At 41.0% G+C, this 27,586-nt stretch overlaps 2 protein-coding genes across 2 annotated transcripts in view; one reads left to right on the forward strand and one right to left on the reverse strand.

Moving 5' to 3' along the window:
- Nucleotides 1-27,586, forward strand: part of LOC122767759 (ubiquitin-like modifier-activating enzyme 1) — a 34,598-nt gene that overhangs the window by 4,673 nt on the left and 2,339 nt on the right. Inside the window, 13 exon segments of the mRNA XM_044023221.1 lie at nt 41-121; nt 443-598; nt 1,141-1,306; nt 1,399-1,595; nt 2,556-2,620; nt 4,948-5,033; nt 5,036-5,157; nt 7,255-7,329; nt 8,072-8,273; nt 8,355-8,440; nt 10,936-11,028; nt 12,175-12,366; nt 27,293-27,394. Coding sequence (XP_043879156.1) covers nt 41-121; nt 443-598; nt 1,141-1,306; nt 1,399-1,595; nt 2,556-2,620; nt 4,948-5,033; nt 5,036-5,157; nt 7,255-7,329; nt 8,072-8,273; nt 8,355-8,440; nt 10,936-11,028; nt 12,175-12,366; nt 27,293-27,394 — 1,623 coding nt within the window.
- LOC122767760 (guanine nucleotide-binding protein G(i) subunit alpha-2) overlaps nt 17,063-27,586 on the reverse strand; it is a 56,157-nt gene continuing 45,633 nt past the window's right edge. The window contains exon 10 of the mRNA XM_044023223.1: nt 17,063-17,080. The gene's annotated coding sequence lies outside the window, so the exon portion shown is untranslated. The remainder of the gene's footprint in view (nt 17,081-27,586) is intronic.

A 27,586-nucleotide genomic window follows, 5' to 3' on the forward strand; every position in this document is an offset into this window, starting at 1 on the left:
GATCTAAACTGAACTGGTTTTTTTTTTCTCCCCCCGACAGAAATGCACAAGGTACGATGGACAGGTCGCCGTGTTTGGCTCTGCCTTCCAGGAGAAGCTGAAGAAACAGAAGTACTTCCTGGTGAGGAGTGGTTTAAAAAAAAATAAATAAAGCCCAGCAGGGGGCACACTGTGCACTGGAAAAGATGGAGCTGCATTTGTTCTGCTCCCCTCCTCGTGTTAATGATGGCACGCACAGGAAACGGCTGTGATTCAGGTGGCATTTCCTGCCACTGTTGACCCCTCAGTGTGCAGGGGCCACGCAGCAGTGCCAGGCCCTCTGTCTGTTTCCTTTAACAGTGTTGTTTTTGCAGCTTTTTGCAGCTTTGTGCATGCGACCCTTTCCCTTGTAACGCAGACATTTGCAGTCTTGGTCCTCAAACTTGTCGTTTCTCGTTTCAAGGTCGGAGCCGGCGCCATCGGCTGTGAGCTTCTTAAGAACTTTGCCCTCATGGGGCTCGGTGCAGGAGGAGAAGGGCAAATCACCGTCACTGACATGGACTTCATAGAGCGGTCCAACTTGAATCGACAGTTCCTGTTCAGGTCTCAGGACATCGGGGTGAGGAAAACACACGACCTCCTCTGCTGCCGCGCAGAGTAGTTATTTATTCATCTAGAACATGGGTGTCAAACTGGCGGCCCGCGGGCCACATGCGGCCCTCCAATCGATTACATGTGGCCCGCCCACCACAAAATTAATTAGCTAGCAATATTTCTTATAATAGTAATAAGACATTCGGTTGTAATTAATGCTTTATTAAATGTATTACACTCAACATTAAATTACATATATTTAAGCTGTTTTAATAAGAGTTATCCTCGTCATTATTTGCTAAATTTTCTATCTATTTATCATAAATAGGTTTTTATTTTGAAGTATACACAATTTTATATCAAAACAAGCTCTTTTACTTTGAAATTCCGTCTCATATCATCATGAATATCTTATATTGCCCATCCCGCTATGGAACACTTAGCGTAAGTAACACAGTGTGTGCTGGTTATAGTGGAAGAGAGGAAGTGAGACACTCGCCACGCAGCCTTCTGTCTTCTAATAAACATCTAGATCAGTGTTGCATTTGCTCACTCGTCCATGAACAGAAACCAAAGTCGGAGGTTGCGGCCAAAGCGGTGCGAGACATGAACCCACGGATGAATATCACTGCTCATCAGAATCGTCTGGACCCCGACAGTGAAGGCGTGTATGGGTACGACTTCTTCAAGGGCCTCGATGGAGTGGCTGCGGCGCTGGACAACGTGGAAGCCAGTGAGGACACCTTCTCTGTCTCGGCACAAGTGTCATTAAAGCACAGCTTTGAGCATTTTAACCCCCCGCCCCCCCTTCTCTCTGGTGCCCAGGGGTCTATCTGGACGGACGCTGCGTTCAACACCAGAAGCCGATGCTGGAGGGAGGAACTCTTGGTAGCAAAGGTCACACTCTGGTGGTGGTCCCTCACCTGACGGAGTCGTATGGACCTGACAATTCAAGTTCAAAAGATGAGATCCCACTGTGCACACTCAAGAACTTCCCTCACCGCATCGAGCACACGCTCCAGGTCGGCTGTAGACTCAGACTTAAGAGTCTAGTTAACCCTTTAACACCTAACCCTCAAAATTAAAATACTGTTTTAACAAATTAAAATGAAGAAAAAGAAAATGGCACTGCAGTTTTACATCAACAACAGATTTTTGCGTGTGACATTTGAAATTGGATCAGTAAGAAACATATTTACAATAACATTTTTTGGGGTCTTTGTCTCTTAAATGTGCAAAAACAGGCCAAAAAACGGAAACTATGTACAGATGTTGATTCTCCGGGTTCTTGAAACAGCTCGAGGGAAATTACCCTAATGACCACACGTTGGCTTTGACGTGCAACTTCTCAGCTTTTTTCCAATAACACAGTGTAAAACGTTGCGTATTGCACGGTAATGCAAAGTGCGCTTGTGTAAGCGTGTGTTCAGTGTCCTTGCCGTAACAGACATTAGATTTTAAAACTGTAATGTCTAATTTTATATATAAACAAATGTCTTTGTACACACACAAGTATTTCTTGACAGTTTTCAGATAAATCTAAATTGGAAACAGTTAAGTAAAATAACTTGCTTAAGTAATAAACAGACAAGGACTTTGTTTTGGTGCATTAGACACAATATATTAAAAAAAAACCTTAATATTTTATATTTAAGCCCTGCTTATGTAAACGCACAGCATTATAAATCATGTTGCATTGTTTCTTTTCATGGAGACTAAACCGAGGTGGAAAAACAACATCAACAACACAAATAAATTCACACACTGCAGCTTAAAGGGATTTCAGATCTTCAGACCAGTGTCATCAATGAGGAATATTTTACTAATTTTACTGACAGTTGATCCAATAATAAAGATATTTCAGTCTGGACTTAAACTGACTAACCGAGATTAACATGAACTGCTACTAATACACACATTATATTCTTATACACTGGGTATTATAATGGCTTTATACTAACCCAGCTTTGTAATTCCTTTAGTGGGCCAGAGACCAGTTTGAAGGACTGTTTAAAAAAACGCCCGAAAATGTGAATCTCTTCCTGAGGTAAGACATAATGCCAACACTATTTTCCTTTTTTTCCACAACACAAAAAAGTTGCCTCTGGCACAAACGTGAGAAACTGCGTTCTCCCAAGCGTCTGTCACATAAAGACCACTCGCTTCTCATTTTACAAGGATGTTTCTGCTCTCTTAGAAAGCATTCCAGCGGGCCCTACGAGGCTAATGAAGTGGCATGAGCTCATTATTTTGTTTTACAAACAGGAAAATGTGCGGTTGGCTCTCAGCAGTAAAGCCCTCCAGTAAAAGATGACATAAACCGTACGCTTTGCCAAGGCTGTGCACTGTAAAGTATCTTACACGGCAACTTGAAAACGAAATAATTCATTAAGTCTCTCGGCTAAATAGGTGTTCTGATTTATGTACTAAGTGGGGAAAACTGGAAAACACAGAGCTTGTGATCTAATTAGAATGTAATGGCACATCAGTGACAGATTTCTGTTTCCAGCCTGAGCTTTGAGCCCCAATCGGAGCCTCGCTAATCCCACTGTGTTTTTTTTGGGATATCTGATGTAACCCCCCCCTCCCCTCCTCACTCTAAAGCACTTTCTTTTGTTTCTATCATTGTTGCAGCTGATGGGAGTTTCTCATGTTACCCTGATGTTAAAAAAAATACTTATAGTAAGTGCACTGTAGCCAGAATAGTGCAGTCATGGAAAAAATGTAAACGTTAAGTCGCGGCTAATGAGTTTTGCTTCTGCCCATGTAGCTCAATGCAGAACCGTGACTGTAAAGTGTTCCTGTTTAGACTTGTTTGGGTGGAGCTACATGGAGAGGAGGCAGATGCCCTTCTCTTCCCTTCTCTTCCCTTCTCTTCTCTCCTATCCTTTCTTTTGCACAGTAAAGTGCAGTGTAATGCATTAGTGAGCTGGTATGTGATTGTCCTGGCGTGTGGGTGTAGCGTTGCACTGACCAGCACATTACAAAGTTACAAAAAACACCAAGTTTCCTCTCTTATGAGTCGATGGTCACGCATCAAAGGAATTCCCTCTGAGTCAGTGTCAGGGCTACACCCTAATACACAAAGATTGAGTTTAGTCATTCTCCTCTGTCACTGTTGTTGATTCATTGATCTATATGGTTTTCCATGAGGACATTACAGATTTTCACTTCCTCAAATGTTCTTCCCCCATTTCAACTATGAGTAAAAGTACCTCTATTTTGATAACCTTTTACTTAGGCACAAGTAAAAGTACTGGTCTAAATATGTACTCAAGTTAAAAGTAAAAAACTAAAGTAAAGAGTAAAGGTTACTTTGTTACCTTTTTTTCAAACAACGTTGGGGGTTCTTTCTGTCGTGCAAAAAGGACAAGGGGACACAAATCTCACATGAATTGTTTTTAATTAAAGGCAAACCTTTACAAATTAAAGTGCAGACAAAATAAGACATGTGAACACATAATGTGTCAGTCAAAATGGGTCAAAGGTCACAAATGTTTTAGCTTTCTCACCCAGGGACCTTAATTAATGCCAATTCACCTCATCATTCACCTGTCCTCATCATTCACTGTCCTCATTATTCACCTGTCCTCATCATTCACTGTCCTCGTCATTCACCTGTTCTCATCATTCACTGTCCTCGTTATTCACCTGTCCTCATCATTCACCTACCCTCACCTGTCCTTACCTGTCCTCATCATTCACCTGTTCTCATCACATTCACCTGTCCTCATCATTCACCTGTCCTCATCACATTCACCTGTCCTCATCACATTCACCTGTCCTCATCATTCACCTGTCCTCTTCATTCACCTGCCCTCACCTGTCCTCATCATTCACTGTCCTCGTCATTCACCTGTCCTCATCATTCACTGTCCTCATTATTCACCTGTCCTCATCATTCACCTGCCCTCACCTGTCCTCATCACTCACCTGTCCTTACCTGTCCTCATCACATTCACCTGTCCTCATCATTCACCTGTCCTCTTCATTCACCTGTCCTCATCACATTCACCTGTCCTCATCATTCACCTGTTCTCATCATTCACCTGTCCTCATCACATTCACCTGTCCTTATCACTCACTGCCAAAGTTTCTGGTACGTGAATTTGTAATTTTTTAAAATTCAGGCCAACATTTTTTTAATTCAGTAACAGACGTGATTTTTCAGTAACAGACGAGAAGTACAGTACTTAAAAAAAAACATACTTAAGTAAAAGTTAAATTACACATTTTTAAAAAGACTTCAAAAAGTACAAGTACACAAAAACCTATTGTAATTCATTACTTTTCCACGTCTGGATTCGACTGCAGATTTTAGACCTTAATAATGTAAATACAATTATAAATAACTGCTCTGACTGTTTCCTGCAGGGACGAAGGCTTTGTCAAGCGAACTCTTGACCACAATGATGCAGAGGCATCAGAGGTTCTTGGGGACGTGTGGAGCAGCCTGCGGGACATGAAAGTGGAGGACAACGTCCAACACACTGGGAGGACTGTGTGAGCTGGGCTCGCTGCAAATGGGAGACTCACTATAACAATGAGATTCGCCAGCTCCTGCACTGCTTTCCTGCCAACGAGGTAAAAATCAAATAAAGCTGTAGTTAATGTTTGTGGACACAGAGGGGCACTGTTGTGTGTGCATGGAGTTTTTACCTAAAGGAGTATTTCAGCATATTTTTTTTTCCCCCCCGGCTCAAAGTTTACTTTTGACCTCGCTTGAAATCTGAACTACCAAAAGCCAGTTGGTGATAAATATCAGCATCCCTGTAGGTTTGTAATCTGGTGAGGCATGCAGACGGAGTGATGTCACATGTTTCCGTCACATCTTGGGGTGGGGGGTTACGGCTCAGTATCAATCCAAACAGACCCTCATTAACCCCAGTCTCAGTCCAGAGAAGTGGCTGTTTCTGCCATCAATATACGTCTCTGTACGAATGAAAACATCCCTCAGACCTGATTGACATGATGGATTTAGCTTTCAGTTGTTTTCATGATGACTGATGACGATAAACTGTGTGCAGAGGAACTCTTGACAATCACGGTTGTAACTTTTTTGTTTCTCTTTTTCTTTTCAAAGTTCTCTTTGTGCCCGTTACCTGTTTGTTTGTTACCGGTGCGTCACACGTTTTGACCACAGACTTTCTGAGGAACTATGATCAGGCAGCTCACGTCAGTTAGTTCAGTTGGATGTGAGCCTGCACACAGAAGTGGATGTGGTTTAAACGTTGACACACAGAACAATGACTGGATCAGAAAGAACTAATTATGGATAAATCAAGATAAACCCGCATGTGGATGTAGCTAAAACGGCATACGATTGAAGTCTTTGATGTTTTTATCAAGGTTTAATTGTTTAAGATAGTGCTGTTTTTCTCCGTCATATAATCCAACATACAACACTTATCCTTTCAGGGTTCTAAGGGGAATGGTGGAGCCAATCACAGAAAATGTAATACCAGTTTGTTTGTTTTTTAATAAAATAAACAGACAAAATAGGTGGTATTTATACTCTAAAATCGCAAATCATGCACCTCCCTCAAAAGGTATTCAAAATATGTAGAGGACATTTTATTGTCTATGTATATACCGATGTTTTAGGTGAAGGACAATACTCTGTGGCCATCTGAGGCCTAAATGAAAACAGGAGAATGTTGTTGACGCCTTTTGGGCGCTATAGAAAGCTCCCCTACATTGAAAAAGCGGCACTTTCACAAGAGGACTCTCTCCTTCCCAACATATGGACCATTTGGCAACATCAAAGCTTCTCAGCTTCCTTTGTTCCTTTATCAGACGTACAAATTACTGTTGTCAACACACAACTGATAACAATATTAGTCTGGATGTTCTGTGGGAAGATCTGCAATCGAATTAAAGATATAGTATGTAACCTCTCTGCAGTAAAATATCCAACAATGATGTTGAATAACTACTGTATCCAGAATGTTTCCAGCTCTCTTTAAATTCGTAGGTAACAGACCATTTCATTTTCATCACCTTTTAACCCTTTAACACCCAGCGTATCGCAGACGACACATTTGAGCAAGCGCACTTTGCATTACCGAAAATTCCAGCGGTTTCTGAAAGCTGAGAAGTCGCATGTCAAAGCCAACACGCGGTTATTACGGTAATTTCACTAGCGGCGTCGCAGGAAGCTGGCGAATCAGCGTCTCTGTCACCAGAGAGGAGAGAGCTGGAAAAACTGCCTGTACATACTGTAGTTTAAATATGTGCTGTACTGCTCAAATTTCAAATTTAACTCGCAAAATCTGGTGTTCATGTACAACTGCATCTTAACATGCAGTAAATTGTAAATAACTGCCAGATATTGAAAGTTAACAGTGAAAAATGGGCAAAAGCACTTAGTCACAGGACATTTTGTGGCCCCTTTTAATGTTTGAAATAAGCAAATGAAAATATATATATAAATAAATAAATAAATGTCCAGACAGACATTTTGAGGGTTAGGTGTTAATGGGTTAATGACGATATCCACTTTACCGTCTCTGCTAAACATCTGACGCGAACCCGCGATGAAGGAAATATTCGGTACTACTAGTTAGCCAGTTTATAAAATGTAATAGAAATAGGGGGATTTTAATATATCGCTGTGTTAGAGAGAGAGAGAGAGATTATTGATCATTTGGATTAAAGGGATTTTCTACTGCCTCTCTTTAGGTGACCTCATCTGGTCTGCCCTTTTGGTCTGGATCGAAGAGATGCCCTCATCCTCTGATCTTCAACCCTGACAATGTAAGTAGTGTCTGGTCCAGTTCCTTACCATAAAAATGGTAAGACAGAAGTGACCCCGCAGTATTTGGTGATGATGTCCACTCACATTCCTTCTTTATCTGGTCTGATAGAGGCTCTTCCTCACTCCAACCATATACTGAAGTCTTATCTGGGCTGCGGACACAGCCTCACCTGCATACAGACAAAGGCAGATAAACATCTCGATAACAGCACTCTCACATTAAGTAACAAAGGAGCTAATAAGCTGATATTAAATGGGAGATACTGTAGCTCAGAAGGTTGTGCACAGGCAATTTGACAACACTATAATACACAGTAATATAATATATATATAACTTATTTAAGGTTATATTCTGCTTTCTTCTTTCATCTTACCCCATGTTTGCACTCTTGCCATACCTTTTTACCTCCTGCTATTTCCATTTAATCTCCTGTACAAATATAAAATGTCTATTTATTTGAATTTTGAATTATCTGAAATGTTTTATTTGAACATGTCAGCTTAATTAATTTACTTGTATATTAATCCACAACTGAGAAATAGTTATATATTATATTTTATATTAGTTGTTCTCTGTGCCGTTTAAAAACGTTTTTGCATTTGAAATTTAATGTATTATATATTTCATGATTTCTTAGATGGATATTGTCATTTTTTTATTTTGTATACTCAAATAACCCATATATTTACTATGGATTATTTACTTTATTTACTTATTTATTATGGATATTGTGTTTTTAGACTACCCATATGGAGTATGTGGTGGCAGCGGCTAATCTGTACGGACACATCTATGGGATCGAAGGGACAAGAGACGGTGCCTCGATCGCACGGATCCTAGACAAAGTCCAGGTACCGTCTTTTACTCCCAGCTCCTCTGTGACGATTCATGCGAATGACACGGAGCTGGAGGAGAGCAGGGAACGGGGACGTGATGACGCAGGTGAGTTACCTTTAACACTTTTATTTTCTCCTATACTCCAAGGTCATCTTTTATTGACTACCTCTTGTGTCTTTGCTGCAGAGGACGCTCGACTTGAGGAGCTGAAAGGAAAGTTGGCGTCTCTGAAGAGCTCAGACATGCGGATGTACCCCATCGACTTTGAGAAGGTAGGGCGGGATTGTCGTGACAGCTCTGCTGCTCCCAGTGCAGACACCACAGACACAGTGGCAGCTGAGCCCCTGGCCCCCCCCAGCTTTTCCCCCCAACAGAAACAGAGCTTGCTTGTTTTCTGTGCTCACTGAACACCCTGGATTTAAGATGTATATTTTGGGACTGACCATCCTCCTTGTAAAAACAGTAAAAAAAAGAATATTTCAGTCACTCAACTCATATGGAACAGATTTATTTCTACAGGAGTCATGTGAAAGCTCCAGTGAAAGCTCCAGTGACACTGTTTTGCTGAAATGCAGTGCACTTAAGAACTTGGGACGGAGACATACTGTGTTATACCGAGTCTTTGAAGTGGCACACTCTGAACCCTCAAGGCAAATTGACTCTTTATAACATGTCTACTGTGCATCTAGCCACCACTGCAGTCTCTCCTCCCACTCATTCACACCCCATTTCAACACCTCATCACTCTCTGTCTGGACTTCATTGGCTTTAGCACTAAGCTGACAATTAAAGCATTTGTGGCTGGGTACAGGGATTGTAAAACTATTTTTTCCCTGTATGATAGTCAGTGCGTTTAAAATGCATGTTAAAAGTCTGATTTTAGTCGGACTAAGACAATAATTTGTTTTTCTTAATGTCAAGTATACATGTTTGTCTGAATAAAATCAAGCTAGTCTTAGTCGGACTAACATATCATTCATAGTCTGATTACTGCTGCATGTATTGCATGTCAGACTGGAGTCGGACTTATCGTTCTGTGCATGACCAACATTTCCTCTCTGGTCTTTGACCTGGAAGTAGAAGGAGACAATGTATAAAATGCAGTATTGTTGCCACAAATCGTGGGGGCAGCCGCAAATCGTTGGGGGCAGCCTGTGGCATAGTGGAAAGGGAACTTGGCATGTAACCGGAAGGCACTAGTCAGTGTGGCAGCCCACTGCTCCTAATTCTAGGATGGGTCAAAATGCAGAGAATAATTTCCGTAAGAGGATTAATAAAGTATCTAAAAAAATATATATATATATAAGGCGCCGCGGCGGCGTCTTTCTTCGGACAACACAGCAACCACAAGAGCCGTGCTCCATCTAATGTGTATTGTACAGCACGTACAGCGGGTACGACACATAGAGAAACAGTAAAGGTCAACAGGAAACAGTATGCACTAGCTTATAGAGCGATACGGTACGACCTATGGAGGCGGAGGCATAAGGCCAATAAATCAATTTTCTCCTCCGCATGTATGCTCGCACTCGGCAAGTTGCATTGCATGTAAACGTACTGACTGTTTCTGGGTATGCAAATACAATTTCCGCAAATGCATCCCTTACCTAGTTTCAGTTATTCAATCAACAAGACACTTCTTTATTCTTGCAAACAACATGCCGTCAAATCATTTGTAGATTTCTTTTCAGATCTGCCATTAACAGCTGTAATAGACTCTTCTCTCTGCTTCCCTATGAGTAGCATTCAAGGAGCATCAAAAGAAACAGACGAAGAACAACTTGCAACTTAGCCTGGGCCATCAGAATCCTGAGCTCAAAATCAATTTTATTGTCTTTACCATTCAGTGCAATACCCAATACTGCAGATACCACTATGTTTCATACAGTGTGTCATTTTATTGCACAGTTTTCAGAAAAAAACAACACTAATTTGTTGTGTCGTACAATAACAACCAATACGTTCTCTCTGAAACATTTTGTGACTGTCTAAGTTTCAACAGAGGGTATTTTACTATCACATGGTCCATAAGAGAAAATCTATTGTCTATAGCTAATAGTAATGTATTATCTTTCCCTGAATATACGGAGGGCAATTTTGAGAGCTCTAGCATGGAAGTGGGGTGCTCCCGATTCAACAAAGGGCTGTAAGCAACCTGGAAAAGATGCAGTTACAGCTGCATAGTGAAAGCTGCAGGGGTGAATGGTCTGAATTAGTGAGGCTATTGAAAGTGAATTCCAGACAGCCCGAATTAGGGCTCTGATAAATCACTCAGGATGGAGGTGTATGAGGTAAGGCAGGCACATATCGAATGTCATCTTGAATAAGAATGAGATTTCCCTGTTGCCCCCCCCTTCATTTTCATCCTTACGTGCCCAGGTCATGCTGTGGATAGATGGAATGTGTGTAGGAGGGTTTCAGAGGCATCAGGTTGCCAGTTAGGAGCGTCCTCACACTCCCTAAAGCCATCCCTGAGTGACAGTCGCCTTCCCTTGCCTTTGTGCAGCCACAGCGGCACAGGCATGACCTCACTGGCCACGTCGATCACGACGGAAATCTGATTTCCACCGCATTCTGATGGGGTGACCATGTCGTGTATCAGTGTAGTTTGGGACGCAAAAACAAAGCCTTCAAAGCGGTTCTGACCCGCGCATCACATCACAGGGAACGTCAGGCCTCCCAGCACTTTGTCCATGAAAGTATTTCCTCATCTGTTATATAGTAATAACACTTCACTGATGCATGTGTAACATCTCACCTGGCACAGGACGATGACAGTAACTTCCACATGGACTTCATTGTTGCCGCTTCGAACCTGAGGGCCGAGAACTACGACATCGCCGCAGCAGATCGCCACCAGGTTAACGTCTTCATAACATCATCGCATTCGCAGTCGTCACGAAGGCTTACAAATACCTCTGATTCTCTTCATATCATATAAAGTGTCAGAGATTCAAGGCGGTGAAGATTAGAGGAGAACACTGCACGCTGCTCCCCCCTCCCTTGGGGTTGTGTTTTGAGTTGGTGCAGCACACACCTGCCCCAGAGCCGCAGAAACGGCCGGCTCACCTATTGTCCCAGGAGCAGAACTAATCACGGCACTTTACCTGTCGCCTGGGAGGCGACACCTGAGCCAGACCTTGTACCAGCCGCTGCTGCAGACACACACACACACACACACACACACACACACACAGCAACAGAAAAAAACAAAAAAATGGGTGGGTGGTGGTGGTGGGGGGGATGGTACTGCTGAGTGAGGGGTGAGAGAAAAGAGGGTTAACGCTGTGTGATCGTACAGAGACCACGTGTTGCATCTCGTTTGGAAACAACATTATCACCATCAGGCTTTTTAGGTGTTTGACCTTTGGATCGACACAGTGAGACCTACATAGAATAGAATAGAATAGAATAGACTTTTTTCGAGTGCAACTCCCTTTGGTGCAATTTACACTCAGCAGTGTAACATTTTAAAATGTTGTTAATTTTTGTTTTTTAAATTATATTTAAAAAAAAAACTGTACAGGAAGAAAAACTATACATAAATGTATATACACCATTGCAGCAACCATATGTAAACACACATAAGAGCTGTGCAAAGGGATTTTCCTACTGTATGACGTGCATTTTAATAGATGCAAAATCTGCTATAGAATAACCAAAAATGACTGTATATACTGTATCATGCATCTGGGTAAAATAAGTATTACCATACTTAGAAATGCACTACTTACCACAGTACAGTACAAACCCAGACTAAGCAACATGCAGTTGAAGTGTCAAAGGTCAAATTAGTCATTGTGCAGCAAAAGTGACCCCTTTAACATTATATTGTATTACATGAGCAACTGTAGTGATTACATTAACTTTGAAACTAGTGTTTGATCTGGTGCTGTAGTAGTTTTGTTGATACAATTTTAAGAGACAGTGGAGTAAGAAACATAAACATTGAAACATAATTATATTCTCATGTATAAAAGAAATCTGTGTTTTCTCTCCTTTGCAGAGTAAACGCATCGCTGGACGCATCATCCCTGCAATTGCCACCACGACCGCAGCAGTGGCAGGTCTGATGTGCCTGGAGTTGTACAAACTGGTGCAGGGTCTCCAGAACATCAGGTCGTACCGCACGACTTACATCAACCTGGCCGTTCAATACTTTGTTATGACCCAGCCGAACAAGCCCCGGCAATTCCAAGTGAGTAACAGCCTTTAACTATTTTTGAGTTGAGCGATCATGGGAGGATTTAGAGTTGAGATCTATGAGGCACTTTATACAGCCTGACAGACCCTTACTGTATATGCATTCATAATTTAAGCCACTCTACTTTGTGGATAAATCTGTTGAGTCCTTTCTGGGTTTACTTATTTCCTCTCTGCTGGAGAGCATTAAGTCATGAATCAGTGCCTCTCAGTGCAGAGAGACCGTCGCAAACTTTCATCCTTTCGCATAAAAGCCACGTCTTCAGCCAGCTCAATGTGCTCCTTATACCATCTCAGTGCGTATAAGTCACCAACGTCTGCCTCTGTGTTTGTACAAATCAAGTTGTTCAAAGGCAGCTTTAATTCAAAGCAGTACCAAAGTAGCTTATTCTATTCAAAGGTCAGACATGGTCTGTTATGAGGGTCACACGGCGGAGTATGTGATTAGAGCACTTGCAGTTGGGTTCTCCGGTTTCCTCCCACAGTCCACAGAACACTCTAAATGAGGTGTGAATGTGAGAGTAAAATGGTTGTTTGTTTGCGTGTGTTTGCCCTGCGATGCGCTGCAACCTGTGCAGGGTGTACCCCACCTTTCGCCCTATGTCAGCTGGGATTGGCTGCAGTGACCCGTGACCTTCATGCGGAGGATAAAGCAGTAGACGATGGATGGATGGATGGATGGATGGATGGTCTTTTATGCTTTACGGCTTTAAAACACACAACATAAAATGACTAGTACCCACAAAAACACACCCTGGGGTCACATCTAAGGTCACATTTGAGAGGGTATCCAGTATCCAGTCAAATAATGTTGCTGTCCTCTCACTCGCTTGTCCCTCGATGTTTCGCCTCAGAGGGGAATCAGACACTGGGGGCTGCCCTCACCAACTTTCTCACTCAGGGCATTGAGCCTCTGACAGACAGGGGTCAATGGGGGTCGTAGAGGGGGCTAACTCCGTCCCGGAGGACGCGAGGTTGGAGTGACAGAGTCTCCGAGACAGTGTAGGTCTGATTTCAGCTTTGGTTACAGGCTGAAACGCTGCAGCTGCATAAAAACGCAGCTATGATGACAGAGGCAGCTGTGACTTTCTGTGAAGTTCTGGAGTTCCTGGCGTGCCCTCTTACTGATCTACAAAGACCCTTGTGTCCTCGCAGTTGTCATCTGCAAGCTCAATCAAAGTGTTTTCCACACACGTGAATCATTTCTGATGTTTGCTGGCCCAGGATTCACTTGGTAACACAGACCGAGTACCTGACATCATCCCCAGACAGAGGGTTTATATGGGAGTGCTGGATCATTTAGTCGCAGCGACGAGTAGACGTAAGATTTTCCAAACTCAGGCTTTTGCAGTGAGGCTTGTCGTGCAGCATCAGCTTTTCAGCTTTGCACTGTTCAGCAGAGGAGACAGAGAACAGACAGGACATTAACACCAGCACAAAGAGGGAAAGAGAGCGTGCATGAGAGAGAGCGAGAGGTGGTTGTCTGCCAGAGCCTTTGAGCCATTTGAGTGGGAGATCCTTTAATGTCAAAGTCAGTTTTAAATTTCAGAATTAGCTCAGATCGGTGATGTCTTTGTGTGTTATACATGAGCCATGTAGCGTCAAATGACACGTTTTTGCAGTTTACATCAAAGTGAGACGTGATTCCAAATGGTAACCATCCCATAAAAGGGCAGACAAGTAATAGTGGTCGATTTTAGATATTACCATAACTAACCTGCACTGTAGTAACTCATAGAGATGACCTCACTTCCTTGAATAGAATCCACTCATTCAATTTAAAATGCATTGCCATTTTAAAACTGACGTGATACTATTATCTATGACAGTAGGTTTTTTGACTCTGACGTGACAAAAAAGATGAAGTATTTCCTTATTTGTGAAGGCCAAACCAAAATATAACTTCACAAAATGCTTTTATGACTTTATTCTTATAATATTACGACTTCATTTTTTTAATTTATGACTTTATTCTCGTGATATTAGGACTTTTTTAATATCACAAGTTTATTCTCGCAATATTAAAAACAATTTCTGGAAAGATTAAATATGTTTTTATTTTCAGTTTGGCATTCATACTCCATCGTTGATACCAGTATGTCTGAGATGATATATATAATATAATCCTGTTCCAGTCAAAAGCCACAGGCCCTTGTTCTCTCCTGTGTGACCTTTATTGATCTTGTAATTATATATGAATGTGTGCATTTCCAATGATCTCTGATGGCTCTTTAAGTCTCGGCATTACTCATCAAAGGAAACGATAACATTAAGTTGAATGTAAGGCGCGACGTCTTAAGTTAAAAGTAACTAAAAAGTGATTAGACGTTGTAGAAATGAGCTCACAGTGGTAAAAGCTGAGAAAACAGTGAGTAATTAATAATCTGTTATCTCTCTAATCTCGCCAAGATTAGAGGGTTTTTATTGGACAGCCTTCAAAGCGACTCGCAGACGTGCAGCTGTTGAATATCACTGATCAGACATGCACTATCAAGAGCTCAGCTTACTTCTGCAATGACTGCGGACCTCTCGCTCCGTTTGTGAGATCAGTCTCAGTTCATTTATATCGAGTAACCGCACTTTACGTCTCAGTGTTAGCACCGGCGGCCCACCCAGTGTTCGTCCCACATGAACCAGGGTCACAGTGATCCTAGATGTTTGACACCAGCCTGAACTGCATCAACTCCTGAGTAAGAAAAATATATGAATATAATACGGCTGTTGTGATTGGAGGCTTTTAAAAGGATGTTGTAGCAATGCTACTTTACTCACAGTTAGAGCTCCAACTAACGACTATTTTCCGATCGTTTGGACCATACAGTATCAGAAAACTTTCAAAAACGTTGATCGGTGTTTGTCAAACCTGGAAATGAAGATGTTCTCGAATGTCTTGTTTTGTCCACAAACCAAAATGATTGAGTTTAAATGATTTCTTTGTTATGTGGAGCAAAGAAACGGAGAATTTATTCACATTTTAGGAGCGGAAACAATCAGAAATCTTGTTTTAATCGTGAAAAAAGCCTCAAACTGATTCATCGATTATCAAAATAGTTTATTAATGATCAATTAAGCGAGTAATTGTTTCAGCTCTACTCACAGTACACAGAATTCTACATTCTACATTCTACGGACTGAAGATCACAGATCTAGTATCTGTTTTCAGCACTAGTACACTGTAACTAAACAAGGGGCAGCTCATTCCCCCGCCACACCAATCCTTTTCCAGAAACTGTTGCGTTAAAGCAGCTGTTTCCCAAAATAGGAAGTTCCCTCCCCTTCTATTCTCTGTATGGAAGCAGAAATATGTAAACAACTGTGAGGTTGTCCTCATCTGTTCAGCACAAGTGTCATTTTCCTCCCTGTGTTTGACGGCTCTCAGTTGGGGGACATTTAACAACACGTGCCCCACGTGTTGTTAAATGTTTTCCAAACTCTTCCCCATGACAATCTGAAAAATGGCTACAGGTACGTGCACAAAATCTGTGCCAAACGCTTGTTATTACCTGAATCAGATAGTTATTGACATGGATAACAACTCTGCTGTTGCCAACTCACTTGTTCTTGTCATCTCATACCAAATCCGTGACAATGTTTATAACCGTAATTATGCAAATTCCAATGGTTTCTGGAAGTTGAGAAGTTGCACGTCAAAGTCAACGTGTGGTTATTATGGTAATTTCACTTGCGCCGTTGCAGGAAGCCAGCGAATCATCGCCTTTGTCGCAAGAGAGGAGAGTGTTGGAAACATACATAGTTTGGTACATAGTTTCCATAGTTTTTGCACATTGAGACAAAGACTCAAACTAATGTTATTTTAAAATGTGTGTTATAATGTTCAAATTCCAAATTGAACATGCAAAATCTAGTGTTCATATACAACTACCTTTGTATATGAAAGCACTTACTCACAAGACATTTTTTGGCCCTTTTATGGTTAAAATAAGCAAAAAAATAGTCCAGACGGACATTAGCACATGTACTGCATAACCTTCATTCATAATTATTTAAAATATAAATGATATTATTCATTTTTCCTGTTATGTAAAACTGCACCAAGCAATGGCTCAAATGACTGATGTGAATGAAGTGTAATAACTCAGTAAGTCTGCAGATCCATGGCTGCCTAGAATATTTAGTATCCATTGAATTATTACTTTGGTTTTTTAACATTTACAACTAATTCTGCCCAACTTTAGTTTTCCCTCACTTTTAGAATGAGTGCTACTGTATGTTCAACAGCTTCCCAGCATCAAACAGAAACAGTTAGCAAGGTCTTTGGAAGAGGCCTTACATTTAATTTAGTACAGGGTTTCTCATTCCTGGTCCTCAATCCTGGTCCCAACACACCTGATTCCAATGCTCAGCTCATGAGCAAGCTCTGCAGAAGCCTGATAACGGGCCATTTATTTGAATGAGGTGTGCTGCGGAGTAACAGGAAACATCTAAAACATGAGCAGAGCAGTGATTCCAGAGGACCGGGATTGAGAGAACCTGACTTAGTAAGGCCCAAGTTCTTGTTATTGCAGAAACCCCTACAAAACATGATTAAAGGGTATCCCAAGAGCGGCAAAGATTAATGAGAGTTTTACTACTATAGCTGTAACTGAGCTGCAGCGTCAGTAAAACAGAGGGAAAATCACCCGTGGGCAGGACAAAGGCGGACAAGTTTCAGCTGGGTATTAAAAGCCTCTATCATCATCATCATCATCCCCTTTGGGAACTTGCTGAGTACATACCAGCTTACACTGTCTTTACTCGTCTGTGAGGCTGCCTGCGTGCCGTGGAAATACTCCCTCTTCTCTGTTTGTGCACACATCCTCCGCACTATGGTCTTAACTCTGTGCCCTTTCACACTCCCACAGTGAACCTCTTCCCTAACTTGCCCTTTCGGTCTGTAATTGAATTAGCAGCAGCGTTGCAGGCAAACCCCCCCTAAACTCAAGGAAGCCACTGCGGGGTCACACTGGCTCTTTGTTAATTGCCTGCAGAAATGACGGCTATTTCCTGCCTTCACAGGAAGCAAAGGATTAAAACCAGATTTCGCCAGAGAGCATGATGTGATGTAGCCTTATGGTCTGAAGAGCAGGGATTGTGTTTATCTGCTCTGCACTCAGTGTTTTGGAAAAATAAAATCTTGTTTTTTACATGTTTAAATCAGGAAGGAGTAACAGTGGCGTCACTTTTGCTCATATTATAGTGGTGATGTTGGTTTACATGTAGAAAGCAGAACCTGCAGCTACTTGATTTGTGATTTGAGCACTTCCATAATTGGAGGTCACACATCTGTCACACAAATAACAGAGGGGGACAGAGAACAACTAAGGGGGGAGGATTTGCCTTGGATGTGGTTAAATCTGTGTTTGGCCTGTGTGGACTGTGCCAGTGAAGAAACAAGGTGAACACGATCCAAAAACTCAACTGTGCTCCTCGGGGAACTGCGGCATGGAGCTGCTTTGTGCAGTCTGTAATTCAAGACCCAGCCATGAATAGGGCTAACGGGATAATATGTAATCTGCGATCGACAAAGACGGCTCGTGCCTTCTGTTGTTTTTAAAATAGTATTGTGTGTGTGTGTGTGTGTTTGACCTTATGTTGTTGTTGTTGTTGTCATGTGTTGTTTTTAAAGCACACTGTTCTGTTACTGCTGTTCTCTACATCGACTTCCCCTTTCTGCCATAATCTTCCCATTTATGTCATCAACAGCTATTTGACTATAAACAATCCAAAATCACACAGGTTAGATCAGATGACCGTTTGTGGTGCGGCTCACAAACACGTGCACCTGCTCCTTATTCAGCCACGTTAAAAAGCCAGAGGCATTTGTTGGTTCAAATCACCCTCAGTCATCTCCTCATCTCATACATACACATTGTTTTTAATGAGAAGTTCTTTAAACACATTAAATGTATATTTCTTGGGCGAAAATGTAACTACTGTACCTTCATAACTGAATTATGAAGCCATTTTTTGTTTTATTTGTTCATACATATACGTATACCTGCCACCATATGTAATAATGTGACATTATTCTTGTCTTCTGCTCAGTGAGGCTCTCGGTGAGAACTTTACCCGACTTTAGTCTAACTAAATGATGTCATAAATCTGATTTTTCGTTGGAATAACACATTAGTCGCATTATGTGATTCTAGCACACAGGAAAACAACATGGCAAAATCCAGACCAGCATTTTTGAAACGACAATGAGACTAAATTATGCTCCTTCAGCTTAAAAATGTAATGTTTTAAAGTCAACCTTTAAAACTTAAAGAGACAGAGAGAGAGACTGACTCTTGCAGCTGGTCCAAAACTGGTTAAAAACAGGGAAAGTTTGTTTTCAAGTTGTCGTATTTCTGATTAAATTCTTGGTTTGTGAGTGTCAGGAGGCTTTCAGGAGTTCCCACAGTTACATTTGTGCCCTGGTCTTGTATTTTGTGTTTTAACACGGAAGTCAAAGGGAGGTTTGGGAGTCATGTGAAAATGAAAACAACACACAACAACAACCATAGCAACATTTGCAAAAAAAAGTGTCTGTGTATGTTGGAAATTCTGGACTAGAGAAGAATCTGCTTTGAGATTTTTGTGATTATTTTCATGGACCAATCTAGCGGCGCAATACACACTCAACATCCAAAAAAAAAAGTATCATCAGAACTTTGATTTAGATGAGAAAAGTCTCAAGTCTTTAAAGTTTCAACCATGTCTCTAGGGCAGGGGTGTCAAACTCATTTTTGTTATGGGGCCACATACAGGACAATTTGATCTCAAGTGGGCCGGACCTGTAAAAATAGTAAAATAATAGCATAATAACCTATGAACAACAAGAACTCCTTGCTTTTTTTCTCCTTTGTTTTACATTTAATGAAGGATATTTTTACAAAACAAGACATTTCTTGAGAAATATAAGTGCAATTTCAACAATATCGTGCCTAAATGTACTATTTACACATCACACTGGATCTAAAAAGGCACAAACATTTAGTCACAGGTATCTGGAAGAGAAAAATATTGTATTTGACGTTACGTTTAATCGTAGTGTGAAATTTTAACAAATTCATCCTGTGGGCCGGATTGGACCCTCTGGCGGGCCGGATCTGGCCCCCGGGCCGTATGTTTGACATCCCTGCTCTAGGGAGTTCTCATTGCTGTACATTGCTAAGCAGGTACTCAATGACTGGTTGAAGACAATAGAGCTGGACATGCTACCAAATAACAGCTAGCTAATGTTGTTGTGGTCTGTGATGTAATAGGTCAACCTGAAAGAGTCAGACACACTGCTAGCGCTTTGTACCAGTTTGCATGGCGTACACATGGGAAAGCAAATATCGTCTTATTTCAAAAACATGTTCATGTCTTAAAATAAGAAAAGAAATCCATATCAGTGTTGTCATTAAAGGAATACTACTCCCAGAACGTAAACCGTGTCCGCCATCTTTGCTAACGGTTACGCTAACAGGACCGAGTGTCACTGGTGGGCAAGTAACAAAGAAAAGAATGAAGATATTTCTCAACTCAGGGGAAAATGAGGTTGGGAAGCACAATTTCTAGTAATTCATTCTAGTAATACAAAGCTAAATGCAAATCGGTAAAGTATTCCTTTAAGGACTGCAAGCAATAACTGTACATCAAGAGATTTAATGGCTCAAAGGGTGTTTAGCATGGATTTTATGCTAATCATATCCTTTACTACCAAAATTAAATCCTTAATTTCCTCACGGCTCACGGATTCAGAACTCTTCACGGTCGCACAATATTGTGGTAATTAAATGTTTAGAATTGCAGTAAAGCTGGGAGTAGATGCAGCTGCATTACAGTGAGTGTTTAATACCCTGTGAGCTACATCATCACATGTGTCTGTTTGTGTCCAACATCAGATAATGTAATAAGAACGTGGACATTAGATTGACCTACATATGTCAATAACTTGCTCCAGTGACTGTTAGATGGAAGGGTTTACATGTCTTCATACGTCATTACAGCACACAACTCAAGAGTGTGACCTTTGATTTTAGCAGATATTCAAACCAAACCATTTTTGAATTGAAGCCGCCAGTGATGCATTTTTAAATGTAATACTGTAGCTATTATTCGATATGTAGTTAAATTCCATTCTGCACACCAATATGGGCAAAAGTAATCATTCGAGTATACAAGAAATGAATGCTCTTTACACTTTAGTGCACAAAATAATCCACTACAATTGTCTGTGTAAGAAGACTTAAATTGGCAAGACCTCTGTCAAATTAGACCTTAGTCTAATGGCAGCAAAAAATGGCAGCAAAGGTGCAGCAGCTATCAGAAATAAAGTGTGTGTGAGTGTGTTTGTCTCTGCAGGCTCCAACGTGTCAGTGGCCCATTTGTAAGAGGAGCAATTTATTGACTCAGACCTTCTGCCCCGGGTCATTTTCAGTCATGCGGAGTGATGTTATCTTCTCATTTGAAAGACAATCACATTGAGATTCTGTTTGCTGTTTTACACGTCAATGGGAGCCTTTTGAGCAGCGACGGGCCGATTGCGGCCCGTGTCAGACTCAGTCCTTAAAAGTGTCTGCAAACTATAGTCAACTGCCACTCCTGCTCCTCCTCCACCCTTCACCGCCAGTATATCGCAAGTCATCCTTCAAAACAGGAATTTAATCACTGTCTTGAGAACAAATTGCCCCATTTTTTAAAAATACATTATACTGTGAATTCATTTGTGCAAGACTGTCAATTCCCATGGGTGTTAAACACTCAATTGCAGAGGGCCGCAGTGAACAGTTGGAGGTCCCAGCCATCTGTTTTTCCACTGCAGTCCGAAAAGACTGTTGATCAATAGTGATCAGCAAGCAGATGACACAACACAAAGGGCACTTTTTACATGACAGTACCAGTGTCCTTTTTGTAATAAAGACAAAACAGATGTAAAGTGAAGATGTACAGTGGGCACGACCAAAAGACATTTGCTCTTCACCAGCATCAGAACGGTCTGACCTTATCAAATTTACCCCAAAACAGGAAACACCTGTGTTATTACTATGATTTTAGTTGGTTTAGTCCAGAGTCGACGAGATAAAGCATGCATTGGCTGTGGAAACAGAGATATTGTTGGTTAAAATAATGCTGGAATATCTGAGGATATCAGGACAAAGCGCCTATTCTTATTCATCAAAGTGTTAAAACTAACATTCTGTATAAAGCATAGACATCCAGTCATTGATCAGACTGTGCGCCTTAGGTTTTTCATCTTAGTAACAACAGACAATGCGGTTGTTTCACACTTCAGAGTCTAATGAAACATTTTTTACAGTTGTTTTTATGTAACATGTTGGCGTCCCTGCCTTTTATTCCCTTCATTTGTTCATTTTTATCTTCTTTGTTATTAACGCTGCACAAATAGTCACACATTAACCAGACGTAAAGAGTTTGTGGGCGACTTTGTGACGCAGAGGAAGGACGTTTTTAACGTGAAAAAAAGAGGAAATTGATTTTCCACTTAATGTTCTGGTATATTCAGTAGTAGTTTGCTTTTTTACGACTCCATGTAGTGTTTTTGTGACAGTCATTTTTAGGAGGGTTAAGTGTCAGCTCTTTCTTAAATTATTAAACAATGAGATATTATGTCATTTGTATAAAAGGTGCAATATTTTATATCTTGAGAAGTGAAATTAACATTGTCGCTTGACTTTAAGGCTCAATAGAGAACTAAATCAGAACCATGAGGCCTTTTACAAACAGTGTCCTGATTGTCAAAGAAGAAATCTAGCAAAAACTAAAAGGGATTAGAATGAAAGTATGACACAAGACCACACAGATCATCCATCTGCTTCAGCTCACTTTGAAGCCCTCAAAAGAAAAAAGAGTTGCCTTTGAAGAGACAGGCCTCTCGCCACAGCAGGTTGTAAAAAGGTTTCCATCGTTTGGATCGTGGCCAGATAATGAAGCCATGGCTCTGCAGTTTTTATTTCTTGTGGCAGACTGCAGGGAGTAGAACTTAGCGAGGTTTGCCTGAGCCAAGCTTCCTGTCTCCAAAAAAAATGGTGCATTGTCTAACTCGTATGAGGATTACACACTCCAAACGTTTCAGAATAAATGCTCCCTGAAGTCCACCACGGTCGGACTTTGAGAGATCTGGTTCGGACTTCCTTATCAGGTCGACTTGGCTGAACTTCCTGTGGGTGGCTGCTCTACATTCCCGTGTCCTCGCGTATTATTTACAGACAGAGGCGTCTATTTTTGGCTTCCATCAATCGCGCGTCATCTTAGAAGAACTTGATTGTCGATGCTGATTTGTTTACCTGTGTTTTCTGCTCTTACATTTCAGTGAAAACGTAGAACGACAGCATAAAGTCTGGGAACACAAAGCTTTTAAAGAAATGACTAACAGATTATAAAGTGATGAATGACTTTTACTTTTATTTCAGGCTTTCTCGGTTGTGGCTTATTGGAAACGAGATGGATATTCCTGACCTTTTGATTGTGTAATTCTGTAAAGAACAAGAGAATGGCTCATCTCTTCTGCCTGTATTGAATTTAAGGCTTCATTTTATGCAACATCGTCCCACATCTATTGATAAAAGGTCATTTTGACTTAAACTATTCTGAAAAGTTCAAAAATAAAGGTGTGGAAAAACCCCAGATTTAAACATTTCTTTACAAGAAGAGTCTTTAAGAGTGAAATAAAAGCCAAAAAAACAAGGAGCAGAAACATGGTGAGATTAAAAACAGACATCAGGACTGAATTGTTCACTAAAGACGACGCGGCAAACCAAAAGACAGAAGGGAGCACAGAGACTAAATACACGGCTACACAATCAAACACAGGTGTGACAAACGAGACACAGGTGAAACACATTAGGGGCGGGGCAGACAATCAGGACATAGGTGCACATGAGTTACACAGGAGAGAAAAACTTCAAAATAAAACAGGATGCATAGAAAGCAGGAGTAAAACTGAAGGTGTAAAGTAAACAAAAGTACAAACTAAATAAATGTTCAAATGTTATAATTTTATTTTATTTAACCTTTATTTAAAGGAATACTACACTGATTTGTATTTAGCTTTGAATGACTAGAATAGGGTTAGTATTTTTGAAAAATTGTGCTTCCCACAATGTGCACGTAACAAAAGAATGAAGATATTTCTCGACTCAGGTTGGAAAGCACAGTTTTTTTCAAAAGTACGAGCCCTATTCTAGTAATACAAAACTAAATGCAAATCAGTGAGGTATTCCTTTAACCAGGAAAACCCCATTGAGATTAAGAACCTCTTTTTTTGACTCCCGGCCAAGATAAGCAGCAGCAAATATGAAACACTCAGCAGTTACAAATGTACCCAGTTAAAACACAGGCAGAAAACAAATAAAAATAATGCTTAGTGCTTTTGTAAATAATATGTTTCTTTTATTTCTCATCTTGTCTTTTTTACGGTGTCTGTGAATATGGTACTTTGTTATTTAAGATTTAGTTTCATAAAATGATTTCCTTGGAAGCTGCTACTGTCTACATTTAGATCTTTCAGGAAGGCTGGGACTTTCCAAGCATCCTGTCAACAAGAGGAAGCATCCTGAAGTTTTTGTTTTGTTTATTATTATTATGTTATTTTATGAGACCAGAGTCCAGATACACTGAAAACTACCCAGGACAACATGATCCGAATATGAAGAAAGGCGAAAAGCACAGGTTTGATTCAAATGGTACCGTGTGTGATTATCCACAGAGAAGTTAGTTTAAAACTAAAATGTCATATTACTTTATTGTTTTGGAAAGACCACCTGTGTTATGTTTTAGAGTGAACTTTAAAGCTGTGCTCAGAAGGGGAAGTTTAAAGCTTGACCTTAAGAGGACAATAATATGTGGAGCATGCGAGACACTTGGCTGTCCTCCAGCAACAGAACAGTGTCAACTTATGCTTTATTCCACTCATGAAGTCATGAAGTGGTCGTTTGTCTCGTCCGACTTCTCTGAAGTCCAAACCACCCAGAATCCTGACAGCCAGCTTCACAAACAAACCTCCGGATCGGACAGAGGTTTTATATTTATTGTCAGATGTGCTGTATTTAGCCAACTGAACAGTCACGGCCGTAAATAAATACAGATTTTTAGAAGGTGCCATCAAGCAGCACCCTGCACAGATATACACTACACTTTAGACGACCAGTGGACATGCTTGATGTTATACATTATATCAGATTTGTCCTTTTATGGCTCTACAGTTACTTTATAAGAATATGTGGCAAACACATTTTGTTTGACACAATAACTGCATGTGTCACGTGTCTTCTCTGTTTGTCTTGAGGGCATTTATGTTTTTTTATTGTGCAAGTTCCACGACAAAGACATACTGTCGCTTTGCTTGTGGGAAACCGTTCAATTGTTTCCAGCTTCTATTTTGGCTTTCTCGCACATGTTTTCTCTCTCTGCTGCTACAGTATCGCACTCAAATCACTTCTGTATGTGTGTCTTGACCGACGGCGGTCGTGGATTGGCTTCGGGCTGCTGCCAGAGTTGTGTGACAGATATGAATGTGAGGAAGGGAGGAGACAGTGTAAAAATAGCCTGCCATTTTGCTTTGCCTTGTGTGGAATCAGCATTTAAACACAAAAGCACTTGAAAGGAAATACAGTTTAAACTTCAACGATGACGTCGCATTTACGAGATCATTTACAGCAGAACCTACAAACAATGTTTTTGTAAACACGAAGACAAAACGTGCCTTGTCTGAAAACTGGAACAAAGGACCCAGACACCCGTCAGCCTTTAACAGACGTATGCCTCAAGTGTGTCTCCATAACCCCAGTCCCCACCAGTGGTGGGTGCTGCGAGGGCTACTCAAAAAGTTCCCCTTGGCTGCTGGAGCAGAGATAATTGGACCCAGGTTTAGCTGGCGTTTTGGTATTTGCATCTCGAGCCAAGTTTTGATCTTCACAACTTCTTTTGTAAACCAGACGGCGCATGCGTGAGTGAGCAGCTTCGACTGACCAAATGACGCATGTTGTGCATGTGAGGAATCCTGACACAGTTCAGGTCAGGTGGTGGTTTTTTACTAGGTCCTACACTGGTGTAGATTACCATGTTTATGATCAAGGTATTATGCGATCTGTCCAGTAGCAGTAGAAACATCAGTGTTTATAATAATCTGAGTGTTTTTTGGTGGGTCAGAGGTTGATGCTATAGGGGTAATGACCTGGTGGATGCAGAACGACTGTGGACATTGACGCTAAGATGCAAACGTTTACATTTACAAGCTTCTGTGTTGTATGGAGACAGTTGAGCCCGAGGCAGGAGAAGGAGACAACAACTGTGTGATTATCTTATCTGAACCACTACACTTATCCACACTCACGAGACTCCATAAACACATTTCTCTCGTAAATAATGTCTTGGGTGTATCAAATGTATTCCAGCGTCTGACAGACTGACACTATTATTTTGTCGGAATTTGTGCCGCCTTTGAATGTCATATGACATCTTTTGAGTAGTCTGTTGGTCGAAATAAAGTCAACATCCATGTGTCCTTGTGACTTTGTCCTCTAGTCTTTAGTGAAATATCTCCGCTGTTTATTTCCTTTCAACAGCGATACCTTTGGTGATCCCCACATATCCGATATCAAAACGTGATTGATTGGGAATGGTATGCTATGACTCTTTCAAGCGTTTCCAGTAACCATGGCGACAAAAATCGCAAACAACTCCGAGGAATTTACATATAGACATGAACAGGAAACGGTCGAAAAAATGATGTCAACTCAGCCCACTTTGGAGCCTCACAGTGTCGTCATACTTTAACGTAGAGCTGTGGTTAAAGCTTTAAACAGGTCATAAGACTTGAGACTTTGTTCACCTAAACCAAAGTTTTGATACCTATCACCGTTTTTAAACAATAGCAATTTAAGTTTTGTCCTTTTTTTTTTTCTCTAAACAAACTCTTCTCCTGCACATAAATTCCAACCTACACAGACATATTTCTTTTTACATAAAAACGTTGCTGTGATTGTTGTCTAACCCTGTGTGTTGTTTTCATTTTTGGTTTCTCTTAAAATTAACCTAGAAGCACAGAGAGTTCTGGTCAAACCTCCCATTGACTCCCATGTTAAAACACAGCTTTGGAGTTTAAAAGAATAACAGAAAACTGAGGACGAGGCTGATTTTAAAACTTTGGTTTCTCTGTCCATTCACACCCGTTTTTCACAAATTTAAATGTGAATTTAAAGCAGAATTTTGTAATTATTATTATTGTATTATCATGCTGTCATCAACATTGTAAAACTTCCTCCCAATCCTTTTTGTTTGACAAATACAAACACATTTTTTTTTTTATCCCTGAGACACAAAGTTAGGTGTTTAAACAGTAAACTGTTTTATTTCAGATGACTCTTGAACAGAGAGGACTCTGCAGAACTGCAGGAAATTCAGAAAGGAAACTTCAAGCACTGGAAGTGCAATCTGGCAAAGTTCTTGGAAAAATTCCTGTGTCATTATTTCACTGCCTGGAGCAGCACATATTCAGTCCGGTGCAGATTTTTATAAGCCTCATACGGACGCTTGTTTTCTCAAGTTGCACGATCAGGATCTGCCCCTAAATTACACAAACACTGACAAAGTCATTTGTTTCTGGTTTTGTTTTAGCTCAGAATGATTGTTGGGAAGTAAGCGAGCAAGTCTCATAGGTATTTGCTCGTATATAATATGAGGAAGCACCTTCTTGACCTCATGGTAGCTTGTTCGGGTCTATAGCGCAGCACTGGGGGGCGGGGGGGTGATCACTGATCGTTCTCAGCTGCTTTTTAACACAGTGATGAAAAGTGCCGCCTCTCTGTCTGTGAGTGTCCAGGACTCTTGTGATGGTCCCCAACATTTCCTGCACATCCCTCGTGTGGCTCTTCATCTGTCAACTTTGTCTCTCTGTGTGTGTGTGTGTGTGTGTGTAACGTGTCTATCGGCAGGTTGCAGGACAGAATTACACACTGTGGGATGACTTCCTTGTTGAGGGCAGACGCGGCAATCAGCAGGAAATGACCTTGGGAGAGCTGATCCAGTATATCAAGGTAACCCCTGACTCCTCTCAGACAGGAAACCCAATTTCTTCACACCCCGTGCCAAAGAGTGCAAATTTAATTCATGCGTTTTCTTTCGTCGACCTATTCACCTTCTTCCAGTGCAACACAATGCCCATTGTTTGAAATGGCTGACCATTTTGCACCTATTACAGCACCATTTACAACCTATACCTGTCTTTA

This window comes from Solea senegalensis, linkage group LG4, assembly GCF_019176455.1.
Source record: "Solea senegalensis isolate Sse05_10M linkage group LG4, IFAPA_SoseM_1, whole genome shotgun sequence".
Classification (NCBI taxonomy): domain Eukaryota; kingdom Metazoa; phylum Chordata; class Actinopteri; order Pleuronectiformes; family Soleidae; genus Solea; species Solea senegalensis.